This window comes from Macrobrachium nipponense, chromosome 2 (genome assembly GCF_015104395.2).
Source record: "Macrobrachium nipponense isolate FS-2020 chromosome 2, ASM1510439v2, whole genome shotgun sequence".
Taxonomy (NCBI): Eukaryota; Metazoa; Arthropoda; class Malacostraca; order Decapoda; family Palaemonidae; genus Macrobrachium; species Macrobrachium nipponense.
The window spans coordinates 100,477,089-100,489,323 of NC_087201.1; the positions used below are offsets into that span (position 1 = coordinate 100,477,089).

At 36.6% G+C, this 12,235-nt stretch overlaps 1 protein-coding gene across 1 annotated transcript in view; it reads left to right on the forward strand.

The window, feature by feature from the left end:
• The window catches only part of LOC135220846 (uncharacterized), a 70,561-nt gene that overhangs the window by 22,271 nt on the left and 36,055 nt on the right, over positions 1-12,235 (forward strand). Inside the window, exons 3-4 of the mRNA XM_064258406.1 lie at positions 57-197; positions 4,237-4,476. Coding sequence (XP_064114476.1) covers positions 57-197; positions 4,237-4,476 — 381 coding nt within the window. The remainder of the gene's footprint in view (positions 1-56; positions 198-4,236; positions 4,477-12,235) is intronic.

A 12,235-nucleotide genomic window follows, 5' to 3' on the forward strand; every position in this document is an offset into this window, starting at 1 on the left:
CATTGGATTAGATTTTATGAGGCTTTATTTCACATTAAAATTTAATTTTTCCCCAGGCACAGAAGGAGAGTACTCCAAGCATTCTGAAAAGCAAGAGAAGCTTGATACCTTCTACATTGCAAAAGCATGTCGTGTTTAAACTGCCTACATCATTTGCAAATTCTGGCGATTCTAGTTCAGATGCCTGTACATTTGAGGTATGTCATGCAGTTTCATTCTTGTTAGAAAATGTAACTTAACCACATAGAAGATATTTATACTTTAGTTTTATATTGTTGGAAGGTTATGTGCTGGTTTAATATTTTAAACAATATGTATGTCCAAATTTTAGGGTCATATGGTGTGGCATATACACTTATCTAGTTTATTGAATTTAGACCTCTTTGGCCTTGAATAATGAATTTCACTAGCAACCTCCTATATTTCCATATTTGACACTACATAATTTTTCTCTAGTCAAGTGTTTGTGTTAAAAATCCTTTACAGACACCAAAGTCTTCAACAAAATTGTACTTTGACTGAACAACCAATGCCTCCACCACCATACTGTGGCTGTTTAAAACTGTGGATAATACCAGTCTACCATTTTACTCTACCTCTTTTCATATTCTCCTTCTTCCATCTTACTACTGTCAGTTTCCATTTTAGTGCTGAATGACCTCATGGGACCCAGTGCTTGGCCTTTGGCCTAAATTCCGTATTCAATTCAATTCAAACCATTTGTAATGCACAATTTCAACAGGCATACATACCTCCAATACGGAATTTTGATTGCATTAAACTGTAATGTGAATATTCTCTTACACATTTATCTGTATCATATTAATGATCCTTTCTCTCTCTCTCTCTCTCTCTCTCTCTCTCTCTCTCTCTCTCTCTCTCTCTCTCTCTCTCTCTCTCTCTCTCTTTGTTCAACATGTCTATCGTTGCTAGATAATGTTATTAAATCGAGACTTAAAGTGCAAATAGTAGAAGATGAAGAAGATGAGGAAGAGGAAGAAGTGGAAAACTGAAAAGAAGAAAATGAAACTGAAATGATAGAAAAAAAATTATGAAAACAAAGAGCAGGACAAGAGTATGGATGCAGAGATACTCATAGATACTACATATGAGGCAATACAGCAGCATACATACTATGAATTAAATTACGACATGACAGCACAAAATAAAATCCCGAGTAGGCTTTACCGAGATCTTCATACTGATGGGAAAGAGCAAGAAAAAAAGAAAAGACAGTCTGCACCCTTTTGAAAAGAGGGAATTGTGGATTTGGTGAAAGATGTTACTACAAACATCCCAAGGTATGTCACAATTATGAGATTTATGGCAAATGTGCATACCCAGAAGGCTATGAGGTTGAATGCAGAGATCTACTTTCAAAAATATTCAAAAACATAAAAGAAGGAAAAGGATGTAAGTTCAACAAAAAATGTAAATATATGCACCCTGTTGCCATGAATCAAAATCAATTAAATAATAAAATCCAAAATAAAAAATAAACAGATGAAGAAAGGAACAAAGAACATGAGGTGAAGGGAAAAAACAAGCCATCACCGCCCTATGGAATGTCAGCATCTAGAATGCAAGCATCAGCTCCAAGATACAGTGTAAGGAACAAGCTCTGTATATACGATGCCAGGGGATGGTGTAGATACGGAGAAAATTGCAGATTCATGTACAAAATGAATAATTATGAAGAAGGAAGATCAAATATATTGGAAAAGTTGGATTTTTTAATGCCAGAATTTCTGGAAATGAAGAAAAGAACAACATACCAGAACAGGAAAGAGACATGGGAAAATCCTTATTATTACCCATATTAAATGAAGGGGATAACATGCAAACCATCACAGTGATGAATGCGCAGGGTTTAGTTACAAGTAACTCAAAAAGAAAAATAGAGTTCTTAGAAGAGCTAACCCAAACTGAAAAAAATAGATATAATGAATATAAGTGAAACCTGGTATTCCCAAGAGACTGGTAATGATGATCAGATAAAGGGGTTCCAAACTTATAGATCAGATAGAAAAAAATAGGAATCAAGTGGGAACCGAGATGTATGGGAGAGACAAAACAAGGAAAAATATATGAGAAATATAGTAACTCTAGAGTGTGAATTAGCGGTAGAATTTTAATCTGATACATGGTCTTAGGAGAGGGCATTGCGTCTGATCAAGAAAAAGTCAGTGCCATCATGGATTTCGCGACTCTGGCTAACCTGACCGACCTCAGATCATTCATGGGCCTGGTCAACCAGTTGGCAGAGTTCACCCCTGAGCTACAGCTGAGCCTCTACAAGCTCTGATGAGCCCCAAGAGAACATTTGTTTGGACTCCTGATCATGCTTAGGCCTTTCGACGTCAAGTTAGCATTCCTTCATCCACCTGTTCTCGCTGTCTTCGACCCAGACCTACCTGTTGCCCTCCAGATAGATGCCTCATGCCTTAATGGTATTGAAAATGCCCTTCTGCAAGACCATGGTAGTGGACACCTGTGTTTAGTTAGTTCAGTGTGGCTCTCGATTCCTTACCGAAGCAGAGACACAATATGCCACTACCCAGGTTCAATATTGGACAGCATGTACAGATCCAAGACCCGACATCTCGCCGCTGGATCAAAGTCAGGGTAGTCATGAGTGTCAGCAGGTCAAGGGATTTTGAAATTCGTCTCCCGAGAGGTTGTGTCTGGTGGCGAAATCGTCGTTTCTTTCGCCCAGCGCGACCCCCTAGTGTTAACCCATCCCCTCTTTCCCCTGTGGCTCCTCACTTGGACCAGGAAAAGCAGTCCTTAGTTGATGTTCCCCCAATTGGCCTCACGTTGTTCTCAAAGGCTTGCAGAGAAAGAGTCCACTTGAGAGTGTACTACTAGCATGAGGGGGGAGGGAGATGTAGGTAAATGAAAGAAACATTCAGTATATTTTGTGTCCATTTATACTCCTTATATATTTAGTGTATGTCATTCTCATATGTGTCATGTACGATATGTGATGACCAAATCTTGCCCATCTGGCAGTAATGTTTTGCCAGTACGGCACCGCTCTGGATTTCTTGCTTGCACATAATTTGCACCTCTGTGATTTCATTTACTTCACTTAGACATCAAGAGCCTGCTTTTGATATCTTGGCGTTTCCTTCATCCCCAAGCTTTAGTGATAAGGATAACACATCGAACACACAGAGTAAGTTATCATACTCGAAGACGTGAGCAAAAATTAAATCAGACTTAAATATTACCTAATTTCAGTTATTTTTCTCTTTTCCCTTTTAAGTTTAGAATAATGTTGCATAAATTAATTCAAGAATTTTTTTGTTTTGTTTTTACATCAGTTTCATTCATTATAAGGGTCGTTGGTATTCATTTTAAAAGTTATATCATTTTTTTATTTTCTTATATTTTATGTATTACCAAAGCTCATCATGACTGCTCTACTGTAAAGTACATAGGTCATATAATGAGATGGACTGTCCCAAAACTTTAGTTGTTTTCTGCTTACCATCCCCTTAGAGTAAACATGGATTTTGGCAACATGTAAGGAAAGCGTTGCCACATTGTCTTAATATTTTCGTATGCTGTTTTTATCAATAATTAATTGCAATATGGCCATGAATTATAATTTGATAAGTTTTTATAAGTAATTTTCTTTCAAAGAATCACGAGGAAGTGTCATTGCCTTCGTGTAATGAGGAAAGTACCTATAGCATCACTGCTTCTCCCGACGCCCTCTTTTGACTAAGTACACTCCACAGACTATAACCATAGTTTGGTATGGTCACCTGACTATCCTAGCTCATGGACTGATGATGTTGGTAGTACACGTGAGCTATAGTTTGGTAACAAATTGGCGATGATGTCAGTAAAACTCAATCAGCCAATAATTTTCAGACTGTAAACATCACTAGAATGCAGTATGATAATATGTGCAAAAAATTTTAAATACGCATGTACTAATAGAGTTTTACAAATGGGTATCTCACTCTTGCCTTAGTGTTCTGACTTGACATTCGTGAGTATTTGCAGAGTAATGCACGCTAGGGGTACCTACTCCTTGGATCTCGGCACTTGCTTCCTCTGGAGTGCAGTTTATACATGGATATTGAATAGTGTGTGATGTACTCGGTGAATCGCACAATATGAACACTTACTATACCAATAAGGCCTATGCTTCTCCTAATCAGCTTAGCAAATGAAACTTTCCTGAAATATTATTGGAAACTAAAGTATCTGCTTTCTTCACAGGTTGTTGATAGTGACGATGTTTTTGAAGAGGTAATGCACCCAGGGAGAAACAGGAATGTTTTGAAATATAGGTCTCTTGTGAAGAAACCACTTGCTAACGTCCCTCCAATGAGGATTTTTACTGCATCTGATGGAGAAGTCAATTGTTCTAAAAGTTCTGAGAAACAAATGCTACTTTCACAAGGTTCAACAGAGTCATCCTCGTGCACTAAAACTGGGAAGTTCTTTCATGACAGACGGGTAAGAATATATCTGCATATTTTGTTACTTTTATTAGAGAATCTATTTATTAATGATATACTATATATATACTGTATACAACATATATTTTCATAGTATATCTAGTGCTACTTTTATTAGTATTTTTGCATATTTATAGTAGATGTTTGATTAAACCTTTAGTATTCATAATATTAGAATTTAATGAATACATTAGTTTTACTTGGCATGTGTATTTATTAAGTCTGTCATCAGCTATTGAGATCCTCTTAACTACTGTGCTCCCTCCATTTTTCCGTGGGAATAGGTTCCAGAACCTACTGCGGAAATATAAAAATTCCTCTAAAAATGCTTATAATTAATCCGTAATAGGCTAAGTCTCGGCCGCGGTCCATACCCACCAACATGCATGAACAGATTCACTTATGATATTAACCCTTAAACGCCTATTGGACGTATTTTACGTCGAGATAAATTGTCTGCTGGGTGCCGATTGGACGTATTTTACGTCGACACAGAAAAGTTTTTTAAAAATTCGAGGAAAAATACTTATAGGCCTACCAGCCGAAAACTTTTGAATCATGCGCCTTGGGGGATGCTGGGAATTCACGGATCAAGGTGTTGTTTTGTTTACAATCGTTACGCAGGCGCGCAAGTGTGAATTTCTTTTTTATCGCACTAAAAAGTATGTGACACATCTCGGAAATTATTTCGTCACTTTGACATAATTTTTGCACTCTTTTAAATTAGCCGTTACATGGAGTATTATATATAAAAATGTGTGCAATTTCATGTAGAATACAACAAAAAATATTCAGGATTGTAGCTTTTATCAATTTTGAAATATTTCCATATAAATAACGATAATGCCAAAATTTCAACCTTCGGTCAACTTTGACTCTACCAAAATGGTCGAAAAACGTAATTGTAAGTTAAAACTCCTATATTTTTGTAATATTCAATAATTTGCCTTCATTTTGCAACAAACTGGAAGTCTCTAGCACAATATTTCAATTTATGGTGAATTTATGGAAAAAAAATTCCTTACGTCCATGCGGTAACTCTTCCGAAAAAATCATACGTTCGATTGTCGTAATGTTTGCACCATTTTAAATTAGCCGTTACATAAAGTTTTATGTATGGAAATGTGCGCAATTTCATCCACAATACAACTAAAAGCAACCCATGGTTGTAGCTTTTATCAGTTTTGAAATATTTTCATATGAATAATGATAAGTGCCAAAATATCAACCTTCGGTCAACTTTGACTCTACCGAAATGGTCGAAAACAAAAAACGCAATTGTAAGCTAAAACTCTTATATTCTAGTAATATTCAATCATTTACCTTCATTTTGCAACAAATTGGAAGTCTCTAGCACAATATTTCGATTTATGGTGAATTTATGAAAAAAAAAACATTTTCCTTACGTCCGCTCGGTAACTCTTCCAAACAAATCATACGTGCGATTGTCATAATGTTTGCACCATTTTAAATAACCGTTACATAAAGTTTTATATATGAAAATGTGTGCAATTTCATGTAGAATACAACAAAAATAATTGAAGGTTGTAGCTTTTCTCATTTTCGAAATATTTGCATAAAAATCACGATAAATAGAAAAATCCACGTTTGGTCAACTTTGACTCTACTGAAATGGTAAAAAAACGCAATTGTAAGCTAAAACTCTTACAGTCTAGTAATATTCAGTCATTTATCTTCATTTTGAAACAAATTCGAAGTCTCTAGCACAATATTTAGATTTATGGTGAATTTAAAAAAAAAAAAAAAACTTTCCTTCCCTCCACGCGCGGATTCTCCGCCGCAAATCTCCGAAATGCGTACGTCGCATTCCTGGAATATTTGCTCTGTTTCAAATTAAGCGTTTCATAGAGTTTTATATATGAAAATTTGCGCAATTTTATGTAGAATATAACTAAAAATAATTGATGGTTGTAGCTTTTCTCATTTTCGAAATATTTGCATATAAATAAAATATATAAAAAAAATTCAACATTCGGTCAACTTTAACTTGTCCGAAATGGTCGAAAACTGCAATTGTAAGCTAAAACTCTTACAGTATAGTAATATTCAATCATTTATCTTCTTTTTGAAACAAATAGGAAGTCTCTAGAACAATATTTAGATATATGGTGAATTTTTGAGAAAAACATTTTTTTTACGTCTGCGCGTTACGAATTCATGCATCATTATGTGATAATATTTTGTCTGTGTTGCTTTGATCGTTTCACAATGTGTTATATACCAAAATGATCGCAATTTAGTGTACAATACAAAGACAAAAAATAACTCTTTAGCTTTAACCGTTTTGCTCACAGCGTGATTTGAATACAATTATATATGAAATTTTGTTTTCGCGCTATCATATATCGCATTATTTATATATGATAATGATAATTTTTTTCACTTCTGATGGTTGCATACTAAACTTTAGGCAATGACAAAAAAAGGAGCCAAAAATGAACTCTAACCGCGCTGTGATTTTTTGAAAAAAATATTTTTTCCGCTTCGGCGCTCACTCCGAGACCCCCTCAGCATACGGGAGACGATTTTTATTATACCCCTTCGGCGTTTAAGGGTTAATGGACATTAAAGGTAATAAAACCATTCTCACCTTATATATAATTGGCATATATTCCTAATAAATACTTGAGACCAGCAACGAAATGTAAACATTACGTTCATCCTTTTAGAAATGTTATTAATAGAAGTGTAATTACGGTAGTAATAACATTTAGGAAATCGTTAATTTTCAATTCGAACTTAATTAACTTCTCCAAACGATGCAGTCTTACAAACCATAATAAAAAGCCTCTTAAAGGAATAATTTCTTGGGGAAAGCATTTTTAAAAGACAAAAATACACTTTACAAGTTTGCAGTATGCATTGATTACTTTATTTTGATGTGATTACATTAATATTACAGTACGGTGCTGCAATTAGTGCAGTAATTAATTTTTTTTATCATAAATGTATATTCATTCACGAAAAAATATGTATGATTGCCATGAAGTCACCAACCTACAGTCTCGTTCATACCTATGTATTATTTTTACACAAAGTAATTGTGGTTACACCATTCGACAAACTACCCATGTACTTTACATACTTATGCTCTCGACTCTATCATAAAACACTGCTTACTTTTTCGTGAATCCCAAATAGTACTATATCCCGGAAAATTAACGAAATCGCGAATTTTTTCACAGAGCAAGATTCACTAATTACTATATTTTATCTTATTTTCAGGACTAAATACATTTTTAGAATAAAAATGATCTAATTTTCATGTACTAATATGAATGTAAATAGTAAAATATCGATAAAATGCTAAATTAGAATCCCACAAAATCACAACCTCTCTCTCTCTCTCTCTCTCTCTCTCTCTCTCTCTCTCTCTCTCTCTCTCTTAATGAAATAGAACAGCAACTTTTCAACAAAACATCCTTATTTCCCTTACAGAATAAACTATGATACTGTTCTATTATTATCGTAATAAAAGAGCAGATGACCATCGACATTTGTAGATACATACTTGTTGCCATATTTTATTTTTTTTGTGATATACTAAACTGTGCTTCAGTACAACTTTTATTGTTGACTCAATGATTATCTCACATATAACGGTATACAAGAGAATATTTTATTACTATCGATGTTTCCCTTTCTTATCACTGTAAAAATATTTAAAATACGAATTCCACATGTAAACAACACAATGTTGTTATTATTCTCAACCCAGCTGCAGTTACTCTCATCGCTGCTCTCTCTTCTCTCTCTCTCTCTCTCTCTCTCTCTCTCTCTCTCTCTCTCTGAAATGTGAATTACTGTATCATAACCTTTTATGTACAAAGTTGAAAATAATAATAATACCATTAATAAATTAGTTTCTTTTAGCAGCTAAATTGATTTTCCAAAATATTTCTTTCGGTAATAAACGTCCATCAGCAGATTCTAAACGTAAACAAAAGACAAAAATAATTTTTAATACTGTATTTTGCTGTTTATACATTAATATTATAGATGGGTGCTGTAATCATTACAGTAAATCATGTTTTTTTTATCATAAATATGTTCATTCACGAAATGGATATATAGTATGTACTTTATTTTTTTTTTAGTTTTATGCAGCAGCCAAAACATGAAAATAAAGAGGAATTGTTAGGTAATATACTTTTGTTTGCTGATCTGATGAAGGGGAAATTGAAGATAGGAAAGAATTTATAAAAGATTTGTGACATTATAGAGACATATAGCTTAAACACACACACACATAAAATTAGCAGGGGAGCCGTTTCAGTGACAAAACCCGGAGCGGCTACAGTTCAGTTGCCCATGGGTTTCGTGTGCTAGGGAATCTGCGGAGTAATACAAACAAGATGGCGGCGGTTTGTTTTGGCGCAAGTTTTGAAAACGTGTATTGTTAGAAAACCCAAAAACCTAAAAAAAACGGTAATGGGGGACCCTTCTGGGAAGAGGGGTTTTTGGGTGGGGGGAGAACACACAAGTTTTGGTTAAAACGGTAATGGGGGACCTATTGGGAAACCGGGGTTTTTTGGGTGGGGGGAGACACAGACGACGACAATGAACACGGAAAACCACGAAACCCTAGCAGACGAAACCCGTGGCCAACTAAACTGTAGGAGCTCCCTCTACATTCGTTCCCCGTTGTGTTAGGCTAACCAAACTGTTCCCCATACCCAGTTTAGTTGGCCACGTTTAACGCCTACTAGTTGGTTGGTTCATGAGATGAGTAGCCTAGGTAATGAAACTGTCCCCCTACTCTACATTCGTTCCGGGTTCGGTTAGGCTAAATAAACTGTCCCACCTACTCAGTTTAGTTGGCCAAGGTTATTGCCTACTAGTTAATCGGTTCATGAGATGTGTGGCCTAGGTTACTAAACTGTCCCCCTACTCAACATTCGTAGAACGAACATATGGGCTATTAGCCTAATAGAACGTTCATGCATGAAATGCGGTACCTGATCGTAACCAAACGAACCAACCTAACCAAACTTAGGCCACGTGCCCTTACCTGGCTGGGAACTTAGGCCACATGTCCTTACCTGGCCGGGGGGGGGCCTTCACCCCCCTGGACCCCCCTGTGTAATATGTTAACAGTTATTGATACCTAACCAAAAAAACTTGTCCGTACAGATGACTGGCACCCGTAACTCCTTGCTGATATATAAACAAAGTTAATATTTCCGAGAATACATTGGTTAAAGTTAAGGCCACGTTCTTTGTTCGAACACGTGGACTGCTAGCGAACGTGAATGTTCAAATGTGTTGAGCAGCCCTGACTTCCGCTTAGCGATAAATACACTGACTTGCTTTGTTTCCACAAATAAATGAACATAAAGTGCATTTACATTGATAAGCTTACCTTGGAGATGTTGCGAGTCGTCAAATGATTGGCCTGTCTCCCCTCCCAGAAATATAGAACTTAATATAGAAAATCGGAATCGTTCAAATCTTCGGGGTACAGGATTTTTTTTTTTTCTTTCTGGGCAGGACAGTTGTTTTTCGTGGTAACTGAACAACCGGAATTTGTGGGCGAGGCTCGAGTGCAGATGACGAATCCATTTGTATGGCGACGTCTTGTGATTGTTTAGTTAAAGGATATGCACGTTTAATTAAATCTAAAAAGGCTTTAAATGGACAATCAACTTCAGCTAGATAACGTTTTTTTACACAATACATAGAGAAATACAAATTATACAAGTTTTTAACAGTACCACTTCTAGGTAAGACATTTCGTTTAAAAACCCGCCAAGTAGATTCTATCGTTTGTGTGTATGTTTTTATCGTGTGGATCTACAAAATGCAATGTGTGATTAATGTTACGGTGTGATTTGAAATGTTGACTTAAATTTTGATAAGATTTCCAAAATCCGAAATTACAATTGACACAGGGTGTATGTTATCAATTAAAATAGGACGAAGTGTGTCTGTAGTTCTGTCTGGAATATGGCGAAGTGTGTCTGTAGTTCTGTCTGGAACAACCTGAAAAAAAAATTTTTCTGTTTGGCGGTCAATCCCGCCGAGAACCCAACAACCATCGACACGTCTGCCTTTGTTAAATTTCCTTTTACCAAACTTGGACTCGTCAATCTCTACCACGTGACCTGGCTCGCCAATTTTCCGATTGTCTATCACCAAAATATCTACACAAACGTCCCGGCAGAAATTGTACCGATCGACTATTGTGTTCGGCAACCCGATCCTCAAATTAAGCTGCATATATTTCTGGGAAGCCTCGTGGATCCAGCCGTGTATCAGCATTAATATGCTCTTGAAGGAGAGATGAGAGCCCGAGAAGAAGGATCCATGTTGAATTGAAGTGTACTTGCGGCAGTGTCTTGCGTTGCACCGCCATTGAAAGCTATCCCCTTGTTTCAAAAGGCAGACGGTGCCTTCATTACACTGCTCGCACAAGCCACTGAAATCCCCAAGTAGGCCGGTTTTCATTAAATATATAATTAGGGAACGTTCATCGCGACACAAAAGCACTATGTCCTCCATAGTGACGGGAACGGCGGCAGCAAATTCTATGTGTGCGGGACACGAGAAAGAAACCGCGAAAGCAGACATGTCGCACTGAACAAGCTGAGACGCAGGAACAGACTAAGGGCGAAGGGTCGGGCAGGGTCAGGCAAGGTCCGTTCATGGTACTAGTTATCTTGGCGGAGGGATTAAGGGCCAAGTAGAAGGTTTCGTGAGGGAACAGGTGATATAAATGAATAAAAGAGGGCTAGCATAAAAATAGGCATTGGTAGGATTCATAAAATAAATATTGGTAGGAATCATACAAAAATTGAAAATAAATATCGTAAAATGTACGAAAAATAAAAAATATAGCTCCTACAGATTAGTTGGGCAAGGGGAACGTGTGGTAGGTAATGAGCAGTAGGTTTCGTGTCCGTATGGGTGGTAGAAATTAATAAAAGAGGTCTAGCATAAAATCGAGAATTGGTGGGATTCTTATAGATAAGAGAGTTCCTACAGTTTATTTGGCCACGGGTTTCATCTGCTAGGGAATCGGCGGACTAATACAAACAGGATGACTGCCGTTTGTTTTGGCTTACAAGTCGCTGCATGTTCGGGTTTGGGCTGGGTCAATTCCGTGGGTTCGGGTCGGGTCGGCTGCGAGAACTACTTACCTTGGCTGAGTGATTACGGACCGGGCAAAATGGTGTTACGTGGTCTGGGCAACTAAACCGTAAACTACCCCAAAACCCTTCTACTACTACTAATAGGCGCAGCCATAGATGGTTTTAAAATGTTAAGTTACAGTAAGTACATGTGTATCTTCAACCTACATAGGATAGCATGGACCAATCAATAGTAATTACCCATATGATAGTTTAAAGTATATTAGGTGTTTAAATTAGTATTAAAATAGGCAGTTAGCCCATAAGAGTTTTTATAGGTAGGACATCTTTGGTGTCAGTTGGGCTGGGTATAGCCTAGGGTGTTTTGAGGTGTGATAACACAGATATTTGCTTATCGCGCGTGGTTGTGGCTCCCAACCCCCGCGATTATCAAGGCCCCACGGTATATATAATTTAAGGCAGGTCAGGGAATGGCACTATTCATATGCATTTTATTAAAATATATGCTGACGTTTCACAACTCCACATAGTTGCATTTTCTAGGCTGCAAACATGGCAATCAATAAACTGATAAAATCCGAATTAGATATTATAATTAAATTAAAACATTCAGAATATAATTACTAAAACATTTACTTAAAGAAC